The 24521-nt window shown below is 39.5% G+C and overlaps 1 protein-coding gene across 4 annotated transcripts in view; it reads right to left on the bottom strand.

Annotated features, from left to right (window-relative positions):
- The window catches only part of KCNK2 (potassium two pore domain channel subfamily K member 2), a 237172-nt gene that overhangs the window by 97594 nt on the left and 115057 nt on the right, over nt 1–24521 (bottom strand). For all 4 annotated transcript variants that reach the window (XM_049868569.1, XM_049868570.1, XM_049868568.1 and 1 more), the window contains exon 3: nt 872–989. In XM_049868569.1, coding sequence (XP_049724526.1) covers nt 872–989 — 118 coding nt within the window. The remainder of the gene's footprint in view (nt 1–871; nt 990–24521) is intronic.

Here is a 24521-nt window from a genome sequence, read left to right as displayed (position 1 = left end):
CAAACTGCCAACCTTTCAGCTAGCAGTCCAGCGCATAACCGTTTACACCACCATGCCCACCAGGGCTCCTGAGGACAGCTGGAACCCTTCCCAACCCCCACGGCACTGCAAGCATGGTTTTCAACTAAGGAGCTGCATTTATATCGTCTGGAGAGCTCTTGGGCATTCTGCTGCCTAAGAGGTGCTGAGCGTATGTGTGGCTGGAAAACAAGACCGTGTCCCATCTGTGACCCTTGCTAACTTTATAACAAATGAAATGATTAAAAGGCAAAACAGCAAGGGCCTAAAGTTTTATTCCTTTTTGTTTTCATCCTCACATTTCAGTGTTAACATTTTCACACATTACTAGAAAAATACAGTGTATAAAAGCCAAGACCTGAAATAATCACAGCAGACAAGCACATTAAGAAGAGGCACAGCCTGTTGAAATGTAGAGTTAAAATTCACAAATTGGAAAAGAAATGACATCAAATGAAAACTTCATGAAAGGAATATTAAAATTGTACTCAAACTCTTTCCTGCTACAATAAAGAATCAAAAAAAAAAAGCAAAATTAAAAGCCACTTGCCCAGTAAAGCGTCTACTTCAACCCATTTCTTGACATTCCTATCATTAATCAGATAGCTCAACTGCACTGCTCTAGAGCTTCACATATATCTTAAATTTAAGTAAATATTCTGAAACAATAACAAGTTCATTTCCATCATCCCTTTGTTCATGCCTTTAAAACCCCACTTCAAAACTAATTTACTAAAATCTAGTTTTCTAGCTTAAGTAGACCATTTTGACCAACTGTTAAAAAAAAATCAAACAAATGAATTTTAGCTCACAAACTTTACTAAAATAAAAAACAAAATAAGTTGTCTCCTACCGATGGTTGTAATAACAGTGCCAGCAAAGAAGAAGGAACTTCCCAAATCCCAGTGACTGATTTGATTGGAGGTGTTTCCTAAAGGTATAATCCCTGCATTTATTGCTGCCACTATTTGCTGCAAGTTTAAAAAGAAATCATCAGTACACATGAATCACACGGAGGCATCAAACAGCTTTCATTCCACCCCAGAAGTGACTGCTCAGACTAAGAGAACTGGCTCTAAAGCTTAGCTTTTCCATTTAAAGTATACATTATACATTAGGATTTTATACCAATGATTTAGTAACAGTTAAATTATAAGAAAATCGTATTTTACATCAATGGATGGATCCACATAAATCTCACAGTGTTGTACCAATATGCATTCATATCACCATCCACTAACATATTTATTTATTTTTTTTTTACTGAATTAACAGCTAAATACAGTAATTATTCTCTAGTCAGTACCACGGAGTTAAAATTGCAGATAACACACAACATTTTAAATAATAAATAGTACCTTCATCAAAAAAAAAAGTATGATTTCAAATTTTAAAAACATATGCATCTATGTCTGGGTTGTATCTAACTGTAAAGACCATATATCAATAAGGTCTAGTAAACTGGGCTAGGATGAAGAGGCAAGAGCAACTGAAGTTCAGTATCAAGATTAACTCAGCCCATTTCTGTCTAGATTCTTGGACTCTCTACAGTCCTCTACATATTCTATGATGATAAGAATCTCCCAAGACTTTTAGATGACAATCAGTAAGCAATATTTATCTAGGGACCACTAGGATCTGGACGCTGCCTCAGGAGGTTCTGGGAAATGGACAGAAGATGACCTTATAATCTCTTCTTTGAGGATTATACAATTTTACCAAGGGGGTGAGATCATCAGACTTTGGGGTGGGTGGAGGGATACTGGGAAGCAAAAAAGCATAAGAAGAGAATATGCTAGGAAAAAAAAAATGTGTAGTAAAAAAGAGAGATACAGATTGTGGGAGGAGATGTTTCTTTTGAAAACAGAGTTTTAGGATTCTTTATCACTTAGTTTTCAGATTTTATTATTGGAAGGAACTTCATTTGATAGATGAGAAAATTAAAGATCCGGAGAGGCAAAGTGGCTTGTTTAAAGTGACACAGCTCATTGGCAAAGGGTAGCTGACTATACTCTGAAGAAGAGGTACTTCCCCAGGAAGTAACTGTCAGGTTGAAAGAGAGGCAATCCGAGTTGAAGAGTTATATCAAAATCTCATTTCTAAGCTATTACGGTATGTTTGTCTTAATCTAGAAATTAAATCTTTAATAGCTGTGCATAAAGTTCATTGAACTGTATTGATTTTACTTACATTGCCAGTGATACATGCTCACTGCAAAAAAAGTTGGAAACCTATAGAAAAGCATTGTTACGAATTGAATTGTGTCCCCCAAAAATATGTGCTGTAAATCCTAACCCCTATAAAATTCCATTTGAGAATGAGTTTTCTTTGTTAGGTTAATGAGACAGTATTAGTGTAGGGTGTGTCTCGAGTCAATCTCTTTTGAGATATAAACGGGGCAGATTAAGCAAGGAAGCAACCAAGCAGAGGTAGGGGAAGACAGATGCCATGCCACATGAAGATCACCAAGGAGCCATGGAAGAGAAGCCATTACTGCTGCTTAGTTAAATGTTATGGAAATTTTCATTTCCATAGGTTTAATATATTCCCATTGGTGGAAAATATGTGAAATCTATACATTCATTAAGAAAAATGGACACCATTACAACTGTCAAACTTCCCATGAAAGAACACTGTATAAATCTCCATGTGTTGGGTCCTCTTTTATATCCCAAAATAGAGTATTATTATACATTTTATATAGGTCTGTGAGGCTATGTTACGTAAAGTATTTCTTCCATTTTCAATTATAACTGGTTATCATTATGGTTTACCAAAACCAAACCCATTGCCATTGAGTCCATTCAACTCATAGCGACGCTATAAGACAAAGTAGAACTGCCCCATAGGGTTTCCAAGGAGTGCCTGGTGGATTCAAACTGCTGACCTTTTGGTTCGCAGCTGTAGCTCTTAACCATGTATACTGCCCATTCTCTGTACCAGCATTTCTCAAACTTTTGATCTCAAAACCTCTTCATAGTCTTAAAAATTATCGAAGACCTCAAAAAGTTTTTGTTTATGGAGGTTATTACCTATAAACTTGATGCCGTCAACTTGATTTTGACTCACAGAGACCCTATACCACAGAGTAGAACTGCCCCATGGGGTTTCCAAGAAGCAGGTGGTAGATTTGAACTGCCGACCTTTTGGTTAACAGCCTGAGCTATTAACCGCTGTGCCATCAGGGTTCCTATGTAGGTTATAACTACCTAAATTTATTATATTTGTTTGAATTTATAAACATTTTTAATGATTAGTGAATAATTCATGTAAAAAAATAAATCTATTATGTTTTAACATAAATAATCTACTTTTATGGAAAATAATTATGTTTTCCAAAATAAACAAAATATTTAGTGAGAGGAGAGGCACTGTTTTATAATTTTGTAAATATCTGTAACGTCTGGCTTAATACAAGATAGCTAGATTCTCACACACACTAGTGCATTCAATCTACTGCAATATCATATCATGTGGCCTCTCGAAAACTCCACTGTACACTCAGGGGACAACTAGAGTGCAAAAGGCAAGAACATCTTAGTATTGTTAAGAAGATAGCTCTGACCTCATCAAATCTCTGAAAGGGTCTTGGGAACCACATTTACAGAAACACTGCGCTAATCTGAACTCTATTTATATTGTCTTGTTTGACTGTGTTCTCCACCCGAAAAACTGAGGTAAGCAAGCTTATGGTTTAAAATGATGACATTTTATTGCCACATCTCCCAATAGCCGTGTTTTACTACTTTTCATATCTTATTGTAAAAAAAAAAAAAAAAAAAAAACCGTGCTATCGAGTCGATTCCGACTCATAGCGACCCTATGCAACACCCCATAGGGTTTCCGAGGAGCACCTGGTGGACTTGAACTGCCGACCATTTGGTTAGCTGCCATAGCACTTAGCCGCTACGCCACAAGGGTTTCCGTCTTATTGTACTGGCCAGTATTCCTAGAGCAATATTAAAAAAAACTAATGATAGCCAATGTCTTCATTTTTGCCACATAAAATCCTCAATAGCTTGAGTATTTTATCATTAAATATATTGACTGTTTGCAAGAAAATGGTTTTTAGTTAAATAAATTAAGAGAACCAACAAACAGAAAGGACTATAAATAAAATTTTAAAAAACTAAAATTGTAAAAATGTCTTTGGAAATAGTTTGAGAGCAGTAAGCATGCAAAAGATGTAATAAGTAAAGAAATACAAAATGACACTTTTAGCATAAAGCAAATAAAAAGTTATCGGTTTCCAATAACTCTAGTGAATTCATAGGCTATATAGCTGGAAAACAAATCAATGCCACATAAATCTCAAAGATCGATATTATAATAATTCTGCTCTTATCTAGTTACTCTGGGAGGATCAACTTCACTGTTAACAAACATGGAGACACCACGCTGGCCCATGTCCACATGAATGTTGTAGGCACAGACCCAGTAATCCCCAGCTTCATAACTCTCAGGAAAAAAATCAATGCATCCAGGTAAAATCGGAGGAGGGATTTAGACAGACTATAACTACATCCGAAGTATACTTGTATATTTTCCAAACATTTCTTCAACACATTCATTTATTCGAAAAATATTTACCAAGGGCCTATGGTGCTAGGCAATAGGCAGACAACAGCAAAGTAAAAACATGAGTGATATAGTTATAGATGGGAAAAGATAAAAACGAGTCTTTAGAGTCCACCCCATTAAGTAAGGTTTTATTATACTGACTAGAAGCAATCTACTTCCTCTAACAGTCTGTCCTCCACCATCATTTCAGCCTGTTCTTTGCTTGTCAATGTGAAGTACACTGTTACCCAGACATTTGGATAAGATACACAAATTATTTAAATTTGAAAAAAGCAAATACAGACCTATAATCAGAAAACAGTAGTGTCTGGCAATGTGTGGGCTGTAAATAGTTATCACAGAGCTGTGATTATTGCAACAGAGGCTTGAGATGGAGCTAGAAGCATGTCACATCACTATGAGAATGAGTCTACCATGAGGTCCTTTCTCTGGGATATTCTTGTAAATTCGTTTTATATTTCTGTGCAAGATTTTTTGGTTAACATCCGCAGGAAACTGGATGTCCTTGATATGCTCTGTCAATGCACTGGCATAGCATCTAAGAATCTCTGCAATTTCAACACCAATTCAGCCATCAGAGCCCTTAACCAATACCTTCACGAGAAACGCTCCTGAACGCACCATATTATGTACCTAAAGTACCATCTCATCCATAATAAAAAATCACTTTTCACACTAAAGGCAACTTCTGTGGACAATTACCTTGCGTTGACAACTTATGAAATAAGCTGAATTGTTTAAAAACATAAGATAAAGAGAATGTGGGAATCCTATGGCTTTCATCTTAATATTCGATAACCTAAAGTGTTGATTAGGAAGGGCTTCCAAACTTAAAACACACGAAGAACTAGTAAAAGATAATCTTAGTTGGATTCACCTCAATTTTTCTCTTCAGTTTATAGACAAGCATAGAATGAATGCTAAGGAAAAGAAGTTGGATATGTGGTTCAATTAAAGGCCATGGGCTTAAACTTAAGAAACAGATCCCAAGTAGGCTTGTGCTCTTAGAAGTGATAAGGGTAATTACACATTAAGGAAATTATGGAAAATCTTGGTTTCCATGACAATGGCTTTAGAACCAAAGTTCACAGAGTCCTACTGTGAATTTGGAATTATATTCAGCTTTAACATCAAACACTGATACGACACACTTGCTTGTAGTCGTATTAGACTTGCACAGACTTGGAATTCAAGGCAAAAACCGACAATCAAAAAATGTTCTCTTGGGTCTAATGCCAGAGGACGACTTTTTCATGTGTATAACGTACTTGAATTTTTTTTTTTTTGAAGGAAAAGATATTAGACATGGAACAACCTCAGCAGGGCCTAAAAGTATCATTTTCGGAGTAGATAAAATTGTGGATGGCAAAATACAAGTGACACCAGAAGTTCTGATTTCACGTTGTTCCCCCTCTACTCAGAGGCCACATGCTCGCGTTCATCAGAACAATACAGAACGTTCTGAATGTTTTCCCCAATTACCCTTCTGTTAATATCAGCATCAGGATTTTATTAAAATATGCTTCCTTGTTGTCATTAGTTGCCTTCGAGTCGATTCTGACTCCCGTGACTCCAGGTGTGCAGAGCGGAATTGCTCCATGGGGTTTTCAGTGGCTGTGACCTTTCAGAAGCAGATCGCCAGGGCACTCCTCCAAAGCACCTCTGGGCAGGTTTGATCCGCCAACCTTTCTGCTAGTAGTCGGGTGCTCGATGTTTAATGTTTAGTACCACCCAGGAATTCTAATACTATAATCGGGATTTCTTTTAAAATATGTCACCACATCTATAATCCTAAAACTAAGCACACATTGCTAACTTGAAAAAATTTAAGTGATATAAAAAAGTCCTGAACTGCTGGTACACGAATGATGTATGTATAACTGGTTCAATGACAACTTTTGTTAACTGGATAATTCAAATGGCTCTCATTTTTTCTCCTTTTGAAAAGGACATTATTTCCAATAAATTGACACAATGGCCAAATCCACTTATAATTATACTGACATCTGTAAAATTATAGTTTCTCAAGGAGTAACCTAAGTATTCTCTTGCCAAATTTCTGTTAGGTACAATTATAGTTCTTTATTTGACACTATTCCCTTGCGGGGGGACTAGTTTTATCCTGAGAGAGGCTAGTCTTTAATTAAAGAAGGAACCTAATTACACCTTCATAACGCTGCATCTGAACACGTAAACCATGTAAGCAGGATCAGTTTGAAAAGCCTGAAGAATGCATAATAAGGAAGGCAAAATAATAAATAGTGCTCTTATTGCCAAAGTACCTTTTGAGAAAATATCCTGGTATGTGTCATGATCATTTATCACTGCTTCACAAAAATGCCCTCATTTATGAGTATTGTTGTCAAAGGCTGATGCATCCCATTCTTACCACTCTGGCTACGTGTCAGTGTCACGACTACCTAATATCGGAGGGTGGATGCACATTGCCTTGGAAGGTTCTACTAATAAAACCAGTACCTCAAGATGGCTGTAACTCAGGCCCAGAATTCACACAGCGCTGGTGGAGCCTCGGCAGCCTCGGTGGGTATGTCTGAGTCAACAGGAACAGCTGTGGATCTGAATTTTTTTTTTTTAACTTTACTGGCCATATACAAATATGAAATGTTATTTATGGGCATTATTTACATAAGAAACCCCTCCTCTAACTTTAGTAAGATGTTAGTCACTGCTGTAAGGTTAGGAGTCAATCACTGGGGCTACTTCTTGGGCCATTATAATTGCTAAATTAGTTTCATCCAAGCAGTAGGAGCATAGAGATTTATTGTGAATTTAAAAAGCACGTCCTTCACACCACTGAGAGTAAGAACCAGGAACTGGACTCCTCTTCCTCACTTTTTTTCCTTTCTTGGTATTCCGGAAAAACTTCAGTGCCACTGGCTTCCTCTCCTCTCATGAAATGACATTTCTGTCAGAGTACAATTTGGTACTGCTGATAATCCACAAAGGAGCAAGCAGTTTGTTACGTACTCCTCAAGAACATTCCAAAGTAGCTCTCGGCTAATGGTCACACTAGGTTAAACCATAAAAAATTGCCAATATTCGAGCAATTTTGGCCTACAAAAATTGCAATTTCATAGCAATGTACAAAAGAACGGCATTTGTGTTTCCATAAGCAATGTATAAACCAAACCCAGTGCCGTCGAGTCGATTCCAACTCATGGCGGCCCCATAAGACAGTAGAACTGTCCCATAGAGTTTCCAAGGAGCACCTGGCGGATTCGAACTGCCAACCCTTTGGTTAACAGTCGTAGCACTTAACCACTACACCAGCAGGGTTTCATCTATGCCAAGAAATATGGAAGACAACTTCCTGGCCAACTGACTGGAAGAGATCCATATTTATGCCTATTCCAAGAAAGGTGATCCAACCAAATGTGGAAATCATGGAACAATATCATTAATATCACATGCAAGCAAAATTTTGCTGAAGATCATTCAAAAACGGCTGCAGCAGTATATCAACAGGGAACTGCCAGAAATTCAGGCTGGTTTCAGAAGAGGACATGGAACCAGGGATATCACTGCTGATGTCAGATGGATCCTGGCTGAAAGCAGAGAACACCAGAAGGATGTTTACCTGTGTTTTATTGACATAACAAATTATGGATAATGTTGCAAAGAATGAGAATTCCAGAGCACTTAATTGTGCTCATGAGGAACCTTTACATAGATCAAGAGGTGGTTGTTCGGACAGAACAAGGGGATATTGATTGGTTTAAAATCCGGAAAGGTGTGCGTCAGGGTTGTATTCTTTCACCATACCTATTCAATCTGTATGCTGAGCCAATAATCCGAGAAAACGGACTATATGAAGAAGAACGGGGCATCAGGATTGGAGGAAGACTCGTTAACAACCTGCATTATGCAGATAACACAACCTTGCTTGCTGAAAGTGAAGAGGACTTGAACCACTTATTAATGAAGATTAAAAACCACAGTCTTCGGTATGGATTACACTTCAACATAAAGAAAAACAAAAATCCTCACAACTGGACCAATGAGCAACATCATGATAAATGGAGAAAAGGCTGAAGTTGTCAAGGATTGCATTTTACTTGGATCCACAATCAACAGCCATGGAAGCAGCAGTCAAGAAATCAAAAGGCTCATTGCATTGGGTAAATCTGCTGCAAAGGACCTCTTTAAGGTGTTGAAGAGCAAAGATGTGACCTTGAAGACTACGGTGCGCCTGACCCAAGCCATGTTATTTTCAATCACATCATATGCATGTCAAAGCTGGACAATGAATAAGGAAGATCAAAGAATTGATGCCTTTGAATTGTGGCGTTGGGGAAGAATATTGAATATACCATGGACTGCCAGAAGAACGAATAAATCTGTCTTACAAGAAGTACAACCAGAATGCTCCTTAGGAGCAAGGATGGCAAGACTGCATCTTACATACTTTGGACATGTTGTCAGGAGGGATCAGTCCCTGGAGAAGGACATACGCTTGGCAAAGTACAGGGCCAGTGGAAAAGAGGAAGACCCTCAACGAGGTGGATTGACACAGTGGCTGCAACAATGGGCTCAAGCATAACAATGATTGTAAGGATGGCGCAGGACCAGGCAGTGTTTCGTTCTGTTGTGCATAGGGTCGCTATGAGTTGGAACCGACTCCATGGCACCTAACGACAAAGCAATGTATAATTGCATGCTAAATTTCATTGCAGTGTGATATTTATTACCGCAGAATTAAAAGTAATTCCAATAAGCAGGCAAGTATTAATAGCAAACTAAACTTATGATCTTGATTCTCTTCTACTGTGAAGCATACAGTCTTTTTTAGATTAAGTTAAACTCAATACCTGCTGAGAACATCATTCTGAGAAAACATGGAAACTTGAGTTCAATTTTTGCATATATTTGAGAAATCTAAGTATATCAGCTAATATTTAAAACAATTAAATTTTATTAGAGTAAATTTATACTCGTCATTCGATATCCAATATTCCTTATTTACAGTCTAGCTTCCAGTTTGGTAAGTGAACTTGGGATATTAAATGTAACTTAGTTTTGCAGAGATTCTATAGCATATGAAGATGGAAATCCACAATTAAATGATATTGATATGTCTTGATGAGATAATCCTGTTTATTTGTTACCTGAGCTTTTTAAATCACACAGCCGAGGCAGATTGTCTTCTTTTCCTAACATAAATCATATTTTTTAATTGTTTAAATATATTTCTGATTTCATATGGAGGGGAAAAAATTAAGTGATACATTCGCATATTTTATACAGAACACAGATGATTAAATTATACTATATTTAGACTCTGGTAAAGAAGTATGCTTTCAAGATTTCCCCAGAGCATATCTTTTAAGTGAGAAAGTTAATATGCAATAATGTTTTTAGTCTATTGTTTTTGTTGGAACCAGTTTGAGTCAAAATGCATTTCATGTTTTCTTAAAAGGCTTTCAAAACCCTCGAGTGTCTTTCTAAGTAATGCACAACCAAGATGTGAGCACACATTAGAAATTTTTCATAAAGGTGCATCCTTTTTTGAAAGATCAAAACAATTCTTATTCCATGCATCAGACTTGAGTGAACAAATCTAAAAGTAAGTATCTGGCTTGCCTTTCCACTCCTTTCCTTCTATTTAGAGATTTGGCACAGCATGCCACAGCTATTTTTATACAGACTAATGAAGTGTATAGGTTTTTCTTGCTCTTTTGAAAGTGTAAATTTATTTCCTATTGGTGGAAACAAACGCTTAAAATCTCAAGCAAGGAAGAACAGAGAGGGGTTGGAGGTGGATGTTATCAACAATGGCAGGAAGCAAGAGACATTCTGCTGGGTATTAGGTTGCCTTTCCTGGTTATTTCCATTTAGGAAGACTTTTTAAATCATGAAAGTAATACACATATCATACATTTGGAAAATGAAGACTAAAAAAGAGACAAAAATCACTCACAGTCCCTAAAACTATCTTTTAGTAACATTAGTATATTCAATCTTCATTAGTAGTTGTAATCATAAAATCAGGAGCCCTGGTGGATCGAGCGTTAAGCACTTGAAAGCTAACCCAGAGGTTGGTGGTTCAAAGCTACCCAGCAGCCCTGCGGGAGAAAAGACCTGGCAATCTGCCCCCATAAAAATCACAGCCTAGGAAACCCTATGGAGCAGTTCTACCCTGCTCTGTAGGATAGCTATGAGTCAGAACTGACTCAACAGCACACAACAACAACAATCATAAAATCTGCCTTCCAATATTTTCACGCCACGTAAGCACATTCCAAGGCATTTTGAAGTCTTTATAACCATCACTTCAAATTACCACCATCTCTCACAGAGTAGCTACATGTACCATAGTTTACATAATGGTTCCTCTATCACTGAATGCTTTTGTATAATGACATCCAAGCAGAGGCTAAATGTCCATCAGCAAAGTTGTTATAGAGAAGAGTTACACCTCAAACAAGGACTGAACTTGAAACGTTCAAATTCTATGTTACTTTGAGCCATAGGAGAAGTGAGCACTGTGGTGCTTACAAAAGATGAGACATGGTCAAGACCCTAGGGTCCTCGTAACTCTGAAGGAGCCAGAAAAAAGCAGACATGAGAGAAGCCCACTGAAACTTGTCCACCCCTCATTGTGCACTTTTCCATGACTTTTCCTAGAGTCTATATTATTGTATGGGGTGTTATTATTCTATGGGAATGTCAGTCTCTATCTTTCTGGTTTCCTTTCACCCCATTTCAGCATAAAAACCAACTGCCGTCAAGTCAACGCAGACTCATGGTGACCCCACGTGTGTCAGAGTGGAACTGTCCACCACAGGGTTTTCAGTGGCCGATTTGTCAAAAGTAGATCACTAGGTCTTTCTTCTGAGGACCCTCGGGGTGGACTTGAACCTCCAACCTCTCAGTTAGCAACTGAGGGAGTTAACTGGACCACCCAGGGACTCCTATCTTAGTATAAGTTGGGGAAAAGATTAATAAAAGAAAACAAAAAGATAGAGGGAGAAGTCAGAGAGAAGAAAAAGGGCAAGTAGAAGGGTAGAAGGTGAAGGCTGTTTCCCTAAAAAGAAGAGCTAGCTCTAGCAGAGTAAGATAGGCAGTTCATACAAGCTACAGTCACTCTATTTATCTAAGAAGTTCTTCTAAAAAGAAGAGACAGTTCTAGAAGAAGAAGACAGGCACTTAATACAAGCTACAGTCACTCCATTTATCTAAGTTCTTCTAAAAAGAGGTTATCCTTAAAATAGATTTGAGTAGGCAGAAGACTGAGATCAGGGAGACACAGCACCTAAGACAATATTTTTACACCGTTTTCCCTAAGGCATACCAGGCTAAACAACGTTTATGCACGCGCTGTGTTTTTAAGGCCTGCTATTCTAAACCCGATGAGAAGAAATAGGTCAAAAAGGACCAAAGGGTATATTCCTCTCAATTATCTTAATCCATAAAGTTCCCCAATTTGGAAATTCTTTTAGATTTTTCCAGTAGGATGTCATTGATGCCTATTCATTTGATTTTCTAGTCCACTTAAGCCTGTATTTCCATAACAGATAGAAGTTTAAAGCAAAGCAATGCCTTATATATACCCATAAAAAAGTAATCAGAGGGAAAAAGTTAAGGAAATGATTCAAGTTCCCACAGAAAGCTAACTTCTTTTTATTATTATAGGTTTTATAAACAAATTTTTTTCCTGCCCTTCATGAATATGTAACTAAAAAAATCCCTGCAAGGATTGGAAATCTCAACTCTACGCACACGTACAGTCAACTAAACAGCCACTGACGCAATTTGTATTTCGAACACATAAAACTCCCTGCGACACCAATCAGTCGTCGACAAGGTGAAACGTCACACACCAAGACCTTCGGACACTGTTCCGCTAGACAGCCCTTCGTTCTAGGCCCTGTGAAACGTGTGCATCCCTCTCTCTTCAACTGAGCTGGCTCCCTGCCGTGAACGAGCCTACAAGCCATGCCTCTGCTTTCAGGTTCCGGGTAAGATTCCTTCACACGGTGCGCAGTGAGTTTACTGATGACTTGCTAACATTATGCAGAAAAAGGGAAGCCTTGCAAAACTGCTTAGTATGTTTATATTTCTTGGCTCAATGTCACAAAATCAAGGCGGCAAAAATAATCTATGAATAATTTCCCAAAATGTAGTGATTCATACTCACCATGTCTTAGCTGCTTAGCTTTTCCCTAAGTGCTCCCCTTTCTCAATTACACACCCATGCACTCACCAGGTAAAGCAAATATTAAACTAGTTGAAATCCATCTTTTTTTTTTTTTTTCTTTTGAGAAACAAGAACCTAATAGGGTTTCTTGCAGTTTTTAAGCCAAATGGAACGACATAGCTACCCTCTGACATCTGTCCAGCAGTTACTCTACAAAAACGCAATTAAACCCTTCCCTCGGGCTTCTCTCAGGCTGACCTGAGAGCGTCACTCCGCAGCCATCAGCACTGCCGGCAAGACAGGCACCTGCTCCGGTGATGTCCACATCGGTCACTCATACAGTGCATTGTACTTCTTCAGTCACACAAGAACACCAATCCCAAGAGCAGATCAGAGTGCAGCAACCTAGGAAATGGAGGAAGCCCCCAAAGGGCAGGTGATACGCGTGGGACAAGACTGTCTTCGCTGCTCACAGGGCAGGAATGTGAAGGTGTGGTGGCCAGGGCAGTCTCCAGTGGAGGGTGGGGTCTGATGCCTGGAGGGACACCAAGTTGGGTCAAGGATTCTTAGTGACCACCACTCCACCTGTCCCCTAAAGCCGACAACCCCAGAGCACGTCTATGCTGGTGGAAGGAGGGAGGAATGTTTAGACTGGATGAGGGGAAAGAAGGACAAGTCAGTAAAGTAGCCTGAAGTTCATGGGGGGGGGGTCCATGGGAGGTATGCGGTTCCTTGGGGTCCACGGGGGGCGTGCGGTTCTGGGGGGTCCGCGGGAGGCGTGGAAGGAGAAGAATGCCAGCATTTGGCGATGACTGAGCACACCTGAATCGCACTCACTTTTTCATTTTTAATCACCTGCCGGATGGTGCAAATGGTTAATACACTTGGCTGCTCAAACCCACCCAGATGTACCTTGGAAGAAAAGACTAGGGATCTACTTCCCAAAACATCAGCCATTGAAAACTCTACAAAATACAGTTCTACTCTGACACACATGGGGTCGCCACGAGCCAGAGTCAACTTGACATCAACTGGTTTGGTTGTGGTTTGGTGCATCTGTTGAGTGCTCTCTGGACAGCCACCTCCCTTTAAGTCACTATTTGGAACCAGCAGGGCAAGGCCTGAGGTGCTTCACCACTGCCAAAATTAACCTAGTGACCACTACCCATTCGGTGTCACTGAACAGGCATCTGATGCAGAGTATTTTTTTTTTTCACGAAAGCTGAGGCCTAGAGAGGTTAAGGGGATCACTAGGTCAAAATAAGTAAAAACAATAATAAACTAATCCGGCAGACTAGTTTTGGATCTTGGGGTTATAGTTTAGCTGTATTATAGTTGTAGGTGCCTGGCTATGGACATAGTTATCATCTACAATTTTATTCCTACTTGAGAACAGTTTGAAAGTTCCAAATGATAAATCTATTTAAAAATGAATTTTTTAAAGGAATACATTCATAAGTTTGAAGATGCGTGAACATCTTGTTTATCTCACCCACGTGATTACAATGTATCCCAAATATTAATCAGGCTTTGTCTTACACATTTGTGTCAGATGCAGCCAGTTATGTGTCTAATATAAGGTTGACTGGTCAATAATTATTTGTGGTATATTCTGTGTTCACTGTTTTCTAAGTATGCATAAGATCATTATCATGGCTTCGGAGAATAGAGTACTAATTGTATGTTACAAGCCAAGGAATAGGGAGTTAAGCTTCTTAAACAGTGTTTGACTCCTTAAGCAGCCGAGCTCTCTTTACTTGCAACACTTTCTTCGCTTGGCTCATAGCACACCAAGCTCTCTAACTCTCCACCCCCACCCCCCGACTGCTCCTTCTTATCCCCCTCACCTCTGAGCCCATGGCACTTCTCCATCCATCCTCATTCCCAGGAGATTAAAGTGCAGAATGAAATCTCCTAGGAGAGAGGATGTACGGAGAAGAACAGAGTCATGGGTGGTTCCGTGGTAGAATTTTTGCCTTCCACGTGGGAGACCCAGGTTCAGTTCCCAACCAACGCACCTTATGCGCAGCCACCACTCATTTATCAGTGGAGGCTGGCATGTTACTGTGATGCCAAACTGGCTTCTGTGATGATTCCACACTAAGACGGACAAGAAAGAAAGGCCTCGTGATCTACTACCAATAATCAGCCAGTGAAAACCCTATGGATCACAACAGTCTTATCCATAACTGATCCTGGGGACAGTGCAGGACTGAGAAACATTTTGTTCCCTTACGCATGGGATTGCCATGTATTGGGGACCAACTCAACAACAACAAACATGCTGATAATTCCTAGGTTTGTATCTTCATCCTGGACCTCTCCTCTTCTTGGATGTCTTAAAGGCAACTCAAATCAACCACATGCCAAAATGAAGCTCCTGATCTCCCAAAACCCGCTCCCCTAGAGGTGTTTCCATTTCACTGAGTGACAATTTTATTTTCCCAGTTCCTCATGTATCAGCCCTGACTTCTTTCTCTCACAACTCATATCAAATCTGGTTAGCTTGACCTTCAGAATATCCCAAATCTGACCACATCTCTTCACGTCCACTGTTTCTGTTCTGAATCAGGCCATCACTGTCTCCTACCTGGCTTCTCCATTGGAAGTTTCTGCTTTTGTCCTCCTGTGTCCTATTTCCCACAGGCCAACCTGTGTCAACAGAACGCCCTGTAATACTGAAATTCTGAGAGGTTCATTCAGCAATACAAGAGAGGCAGCAAGCAATGGCAGCGAGAAAACCAAGATGATCAATGCAAACCAACGGGTCACATTCTCTACAGAGTTCAAGGCAAATGGTAGCTCTAGCAGCTAAAGCATAACACACATTGATTACTTACTTCAAAAAAATAAAAAGTGTTAGAACGGCTGGCTCTGATTCTAGAAAGACATTGATACTTACAAGGGAAAGAAACAACAAAAAGGAAAAAGGAGAAACTAGTGGGAAAAATTTGAAGAGTTGATAGTCAGAGATCCAGTCTTTGTCTGTCACTAGTAGATGCTCTTCACTAAAGAGTAGCATGCTCTTAGGAGAATGATTGGACTATTTATTTTCTTAGTTCTACGATGAAAGAGTTTGACTAGGCAATATCTGTTAGAGATTCCAAGTCCAAAATTCAGCAAGATTACTTCTAAAGATGCTATATCCAATCAATTTAAAATACATTACATAAAAATTTGTTGACGCTTTTTTTTTTGTATAACTGCCAGCCTTTCAGATACAGTTACCGTTTTGCTTGTTCTTTGCATTTTCTTTTAGACTTGAAGAGGCACGTCCTAGTTTGGTTTATATATAAAATCAACTTATTTTTTCTTCCTCCTCAAGAAGAAGGACACCTCATTAGTTCCCTATCAAGAAGGTTATGTGAAGCAATTTAATCCTGCATCAGGGAAGAATCTCAGGGAAAACACACACAGATACACACACTCTCTCTCTGTCTAGATCAGAAAATAACAAGGTCATGACACACTGAGTAATGGAGAATAAAGGTGTTCCCATCCTGTCAAAAGATGCTTATTTGCATAATAGCACTGTACAGATGTCCAAGAAAAATATGCCTCAGGGATTATATCATCATTATAAAATAGCATCATTTAAAATTTTAATTAAGCCAAATTATTTAAAATTAACATCATGAAATAGATTTTTAGGCCTGCTCAAACCAAGAGCCAAATATCATCATCTAATAAAACGTCTTCCAGAAATGAAAAGTTGTGTGAAGCTTCGGAACTTGTTAACCAGAAGGAAAAGGGAAACCTATATTAAGAAAAAAGCAATTACACAATCATTTTTGGTACCGTGTGACCTGTAACATGCCCACAAACACTAATCTTGTGGAGGATTTCAAAGAAAAAATCACTTCAGAAAGACAGTGAAATATACATCTTCTAACCTAAAACATGTTATCAGAATTTACTGTAAGGAAATAAAAATAAAGGTTTCTGCTACACAGATCCCATGCAAAAAACCATCTAGTGATATCTACGCTCATAAAACTAAGCTTTTTTGTAAGGTGTCTTAGACTCATTGAATTGAATTCGTATCTAGTTCAGGCTTGAGACCCATCACCCGCCATCCTGCCATCTCCTCTCTTCCATCTTTCCCAGATGGACACACATTACCTGTATCATCATTCTTTAGTATCTCCTCCTGAAACACTGTGTCCTCTCCTCTCCGAGGTAGCCCCATCTCACCATATCCCCTCCTGGGTTTCCTTCTCAAAATTCTTCTCAAAACCAACTGTCATTAAAATTTTTTCACCTAATCTTTCCAATTGCATTCACTCTAATCCCTCTAACAATTTACCATTATTTCCCTAACACAATTATGATGTAATTGTTTGTATCCTTCTACAATTTTCTATTTGTTGGCTTCCATTGCACTTAAAATCTAGACCATTATCACACCCTGTAAAATGCCAACTAGTAGTAACATCAGAACTTGTCTAAATTCATGGAAGATAATAAAAATCACCATCAGCAAAAAGCTGATTCCCATGAGGTAGTGGTCGAACATACTTCTGCTTTCCAATTCTGACACCAGCCTTTCCTCCCACGGCACTCTCTACTTCTCTTCTGGGTTCAGTAATCCATTGCGGTGGCCACAAGGAACTCACAGACCATATTTACAGTTACGTGGTTTATTAAAGTAGCAACAGGGTACAACTTGGGATCAAGATCAGGAATCTTGTAGGCAAAGTCTCCCTTCTCCAGTGCAGGACAGCTCTCTTAGCTCCTCTTGGCCAAGCAGGACTCCTCTTGGCCCCCTCAGGACAGGCCTCCTCTCAGCCCTATTGTCTGTTACCACTGATTCTGCCATAGGACCCATTCCAGACCTGTGGTTGCCCGCTCTGATGCTGGATTCCTTCTGGGCCACTCACTGTCTTTGGTATTATAGCCCTTAACCCATGTTACAGCTCTTTTCGGAGGTTCTTTGCCTTCTTTCTCTCCCCTTCTCCTCTCTTGCCTTTTCTCCTTCCTGCTTCTTCTTGCCTTTTGTCTGAAAAAACATCTGTGGGGTTGACTGCATACATACAAAAACTTCTTGTCAATTTCAAGGCATGGCTTTCCTAGAACTGACCAATCTCCTCTCAGTAGGCCACAGACACCTGATTTGCATAGTAAGCCATAGTAACTTCATTTGCATACCCTATAGTCACTTAATTTACACAGTATATTGACCAATTCCCGCAAGGAGCATAGCAATCACAAGGCAGGCTGTAGCCCAGGACCAGACAAAAAGTATCAAACCATGTTGTTTACAGCTTACCCAGAAAATGTGGAATCAACCTGGACAAAAGAAACAAACCCTCTGGGGTGGAAACTAGGGCAAAGGTAACTCCTCAGGACTTAGGGGGAAAATCTCTAAAGCTGTTTTTCCAAAGAACCAAGACAAAAGGCCACACAAAGGAATTCCTTTCACTACGTGCCCTATAAGGCCTTAGCCTGCCACCTCTCTCACTGCATCCTGTACAGGTGTCCTGACCCATAACATTCCAGCTACATCAGCCTTTTTATGGGTCCTAGTGGTTAAGAGCTGTGGCTCCTAACCAAAAGGTCGGTACTCTGAATCCACCAGCTGCTCCTTGAAAACCCTACAAGGCAGTTCTCCTCTGTCCTGTAGGGTTGCTACGAGTAGGAATTGACTTGGCAGGAATGGGTTTGGTTTTTCTTTTGATTTAGAACGCACCAAGTATGTTCTAACCTTTGATTTGCTATTTTCTCTGCCTGGAATACTTTCCCACAGATCTTGACATGACTGACTTTTCTGCACTCAAATCTCATCTCAAATGTCATGTAAACGTTTCTGTCCACAGCTCAACTAGAGTAGCCCGCCGCCATCATTCCCTCTCACAAGGCCATTGTTCTGTCTCAGAGAACATCAGCATTTCCCAGAACTATCTTGGTCATGTGCTTATTTATTTACTTTTCATCCCTCCCCACTAGATTAGCAGCTCCACGTCAGCAGGGCTCTCTCAGTTTGGTGCCATGTCCCACACTTAGAAAAACGCCATTCAAAAACTATTAAATGCAGGATGAATAAATGAATGTGCATTTTAACTACAGTTCGCTTTACATAAGTAGATCTTCACACCAACTATCTTACTGCAGGTCTCTACCACAGCTAGCATGCTACCTGAACATGATAAATGCAAAGATGTTTCTGAATCAGAACTCAGAAAGAGAATTCAGGATATTCAGTTTGTATTGAAATGTCTAAGAAATTTATATTCACAAAACTATACTGAAAATCAATGTTTTTTTCATATATATGAGTGATAGTTCTTTTGACTGATGACTCAATGTAAGTTTGTCTACCAAAATTTTACTTGGTAATAACTGGGAAGATGCTCTGGTAGACCAAACAGTTAGGCGCTCAGCTACTAAGTGAAAGGTTGACAGCTCACACTCATTCAGCAGCTCTGCGGGAGAAAAACCTGGCAATCTGCTCTCATAAAGATTTCAGCCTAGGAAATCTTATGGGACAGTTCTACTCCATCCTATAAATAGGGTCGCTATATATGGCAATGGACTCCATGGCACCTAACAACAACTGGGAATACTGATCTCCCTCTTTGTTACGCAGTTGGTGATCTGTGTGTGGGCTGGGAGTAATGGAAAGCAGCAGCATCCTCAACCCCCTTCTGAGAGGCGGTACAAAAACAGATGTTCTAAGAACCACTACCAATCTCCAGTGCACTATTCTCTAGGAAGGTAAGAACGGCACCCAGAAATCTTCCAGTTTCTTTATGGGTTGTCATGCAATTGGCACTGTATATTTTATTTTATCTAAAAAAAAGAAAAATCACCAAAATGAGCTTAAAGGCAAGGCTAACGAGACCTCTGCCACATTCACTGGCTTCTTCCTTGCCAAAGGAACGAAACATAGGTCTTGGTCTTTTAACGTGCATAAAATAATCATTCCTATTAAAGAACATAATTTTAAGCACCTTCATGGCTACATGAAGGCAAATAAGACCTTCTTTATTCCCAGTACAAAACAAAATATGCAAAAAGCTAAAACAGTTCCCATTGAGTCAATTTCAACTCATGGCGACCCCATATGTAGCAGAGTAGAGCTCTGCTCCACAGGGTTTTCAATGGCTGATGTTTTGGAAACACTTTGCCTGGCCTTTCTTCGAAGGAGACTCTGGGTGGACTTGAACCATCAACCTTTCAGCCACCAGCCAAGTGCATTAACCCTTTACACTACCCAAAAACCCGATGCCATCAAGTCAATGCTGAGTCATAGCGACTCCATGGGACAGAGGAGAACTCTCCCATAGGGTTTCCAGGGAGCAGCTGGTGGATCTGAACTGCCGACCTTTTGGTCAGCAGCCAAGTGCTTAGCCACTGCGCCACACTAGCCTGATCTCTGGAGCTTACACATAACAGTGGAATTCTACATAAGCCTGAGTTTTTCTGAGAAAAAACCAGTGCAAAACAGAGTAAAATCATACAAAGTATAAATGGTATAACATGACTGAACTCATACACAAGTCTAACTAATCACAAGGAAAAATAAAATAGCACTACAATAGAGACCTATTCTCTAAGCTTCATCGATCAAATAGCGATTATAAGGGGGTAACTAAAGACACAGAGAAAAATAAATTCACAAAATATAAAAAGAATATAAAAGAAGATTGTGACTAAAGGTTGAAAAAAAACTGACTAGTTGTAAGAGACAGAGATATAAAAGAAAGCATTTTATCATTTAAAAATGTAGATCTAATAAATACATATCTCAAAGAATCATTGTAAATCTAGATATCTGTTCTGGGATGTTTTAACACTGACCAGAGAAATATCAAAGTCTGGAAATACCAGCATGATCTTTAAGACTGTGAAATATCCAACAGTTCAATTAAATTTAAAAAATTTCACAAACCAGGGTGAACAGGCACACAAATGAGAGTTGAGATTCATTCTCGTCAAGTGAAAACTAATGAATTCGGGAGAAAATCACCCATGCTACACTTTTCAAACAGTGACTTCAGTAACCTCAACGAAGGTTCAAAAGCCACCAGCAATCTTCACCTGAGGACTTCATTCAACAATGCCAACCTTCAAAACACTAGACATCACCAGAGGGGTAGCAGAAATAAAACTGGAAAAAAAAAAAAAAACAGAAATCCACTCGTTTACTAAATTATGACCCCTCCTCTTATGGAAAGCTTCCCACAGCTCTAACTGGCACTTTTCAAAGTTTTCACTGAGTTGTATGTAGCTCAGAAATGGACAACTAAAATAATCAAGGGACACTAGAACTGCCAAGGAATAGATTAGAAAACCAGAGTACTAGAAAGGCAAAGACCCAAGACACGAAGACTGTGGATTACAAAAGCATAAAGGATTGAGCAAGAAGGAACTCTAAATGCTGCAGAAGATACAAAGACAAGAAAGACAGTATCTCTACCTTTAGCAGGGAATTACATGGCTCTGTTCGCAAAATTCACTAGATAAATGGCTTAAAATTTAAAGGAGATAATTTTATAAAAGATCAAATGAAAAGAATAACTTTATTCAGTGGAAAGTGAACCATTTATCTCAAAAGAAGGGATAGGCTGAAAGGCAGTTAAATTCACACAGTTTAGATAAATTAAGTTTATAAATACTAGAAGCACAGCAGATTTTTCACCATGTCACGATGCTCAGGATGGATCCTCCGTGTTAAGGCTGCTTTTATGAAGGGAACTATGGCTGTTTGAAATGCCCGTTGGTACCACTCACTGTTAACAGTAGAAATCTGAGTCAGCTACGTGCACTCCTGTTCTCGATGGAGCCAACTTATTCAGATGTTCACACAAGCGAAAGGCAGGGAAACAGCTGAAGGGGATGAAGAAGATCGTCCCCCTCCCTTACTTATGGGTATGGCCTTGCCTATGTGGATATTTAATCAATGATAACATACGAGTGAACGGGGCCATAGGCCATGCCTACCAGTTCAGAGTAGAGGGCCCCAGTTGAACGGTTGAATGGATTCACCATTCATTTCCCAGAAGTTCCTCTCTTATGCAGTGCTATGGCTGGGACAAGAGTATTCTCTTTCTCTGTTCTTTACTGGTCGAGAAAATGAACCAATTTGACCAAAGGATCATAAGGAAATTTAAATCTGTTTTACTTGCCCTCAAACTCTAAGTTTCACTTTAAAAGAATTACAGAATAACCTTCACAGTTCCAACAAATATCACAAAGGAAAAGATAACTTCTAGAGAACTTTCCTTAAGTTCATCTGCCACCATCCATTAGCGAACACTGTCTGAAGTTAAAAAAAATCACAGTCTTGGTTTTAAATCCAGAACTAAAACTGTAAGGAAAGAAGTCAGAAAGGTAGCAGAGGGCAATAAAGTTATGTAATTTCAGATGCTGCCAAAAAAAAAAAAAAACTTATCTTGATTAACATTCACCCTGACAGGGAAGAGATGGCCAATAACGGAATAGCTGTTTCAGAATAAGAAAAAGAAAAACCAAATGAAGGAAAAGAGGAAAGGAGGGGAAGGGAGGACAGGGGGGAGGTGGAGGGGGAGAGAGAGCGAGGAAAGGAACAGTCTGTGAAGCCGAGCCTGAAAAGAAAGCTGTGGCCGTCAGCGTAACGACCGTTACTTCTCCACAACCAAACGTGTCTACAGTCTTCTCGTATACCTCACTAAGCCATTGTTCTTCCAGTAATCATATTTTTAGTTTATATACGAATGCGATGGATTAAATTTTACTATTATCCACAGGGTGAGATAACCATTCTCAGTAATGCTGATATAATTCTCTATAAACGCACTTTTAGGTAGAAGCCCCTCCCTTCCCAGCTGATCTTGGGTTTGTTATTCATGTGAAAACAGCCTTGTATTCCATTCAGGCACTGAGCTTTCTATCTTGTTACCAATTCCTCTACTGATCCAGGAACCATCCTCAAAAGTACACGCAGCAAAGCACTAGCTGTGACGATGAAATTTTAGATTAGAAATTGTATGGTAAAGAAAGGATGGCCTAGAATGACGCAAATAGGCCCCACTTTATGCAGTACTAACACTGTGAAATCAAGGGTTTCTGTATCCAACGGCATCACAAATCTAACGGGGAACCTGTCTCTTTGAAGGAACTCTGGTCAATACTTTGGTTACGATGCATATCCCATTTCCTTAAAAATTTGGTTAAATCAGTTTGTCTGTATTGTCTATCAAAACCTATGTGAATTTAAAATGGCCCTTGTTGTATATGGATCCATAGAGTCGCTGGGTGAGATTTTCCAAGCTCCAGTCCAAACCGCAGTCCCCACAATGGGATCTGAGTTAGAAACTCTGCCAGATCCCCTACATCAAAACGCTTATAAAGCATATCTAAACCCAAGACTTGGAATACTCCCGCAACATGCTCTACAGTGGTGAGTGAAAAATGGAGACAACAAAATGGCATAAACGTGTGATCCCACGTGTGTAAAATTACAGGTGGAAATATATACATATATTATATATATATATATATAGGATAAGGAAGAACAAAGAAGAATTGATGCCTTTGAATTATGGTGTTGGCAAAGAATAGTGAATATGCTGTGGACTGCCGGAAGAATGAACAAATCTGTTCTGAAGAAGTACAGCCAGAATGCTCCTTAGAAGCAAGGATGGCAAGACTTCATCTCACTTACTTTGGACATGTTCTCAGGAGGGACCAGTCCCTGGAGAAGGACGTCATTCTTTGTAGAAGGTCAGCGAAAAAGAGGCAGACCCTCAACCAGATGAGTTGACACAGTGGCTGCAACAATGGGCTCAAACATAACGACTGTGAGCATATATATATATATATATATACACAGTGAAATCTGTGAGAGCCAAATTCGACAGGACTGCTTTGTTTTTCTGGGTCTCAAAAGTGTTCCGTCTTTGACAGGGTGCAGTCTTACCACTTTTCTATCCTCTCTATTAGCGGAAAATATTTTGAGTCTTCCTTCTCTGACAGGTTTCTGCCTTACACAGGTTCCGGTTTTCACAGGTTTTACTGTCTGTGTTTATGTATATGTGTATATGTATATATAAAAACAGTGTGTGTGAGTGTGTGATTAACTTATGTATGAAAATACACACGCCCCTTGCCATATCTATATATGTATATATACACATATATATATGAGGCCTTGGACATCTCTGGGTGAAAGAATTCAGACGCTTTCCTTCTTCTTTATACATCAATTTGAATTTTGCACAACAGGCAACTACTATTATCTTTGTTAATGTTAGAAAACAAGACAAGGGTAAAAGTATAATCCTACAGGCCGAGCAACAAATGAGTGTGGTCTTGCAACTGTTTCCCTCCTGTGTTCTTCCTCTTTCCATGCAGGCCGGCCTGTTCCTTCTGGGTAAGAGTCCTCTGGCTGTAACAGCCCTCCCTGTCCTACCTCACCTTGGTAAGCCTCAGCACGACCAGCACCCAGCCACGTGAGCTTTAGCATACTACTTGAGTCTCCCATTTGTGGCCTTGTAACTGTGCTCCAGTATTGTTACCATGCATCTACAGACCTGCCGTGTCTTCTGGGGCTGGTCTTTGCTAGCACACCACAGAGCACACAGACACCTTAAGCAGGGTTTACTGGGTTTCTAATCCATCAGCAACATAAAATTTAGAGTGTGTGTCCTACATGCAAAGGTCATAATCTGGTTTGGTTTACAGAGTTGGAGAAAAGAGAAGCCCAGAGCAAGAAAACACAAAACAATGTAGCTCCCAAAGTGGCATTCTGGTAGAGCAGAGACAAGCTCTAGAGTCACCTGAA

Source organism: Elephas maximus, chromosome 24 (genome assembly GCF_024166365.1).
Source record: "Elephas maximus indicus isolate mEleMax1 chromosome 24, mEleMax1 primary haplotype, whole genome shotgun sequence".
Taxonomy (NCBI): Eukaryota; Metazoa; Chordata; class Mammalia; order Proboscidea; family Elephantidae; genus Elephas; species Elephas maximus.
Note: the sequence above shows the minus strand (reverse complement) of the source record. Positions and strands in the feature narration are given on the sequence as shown.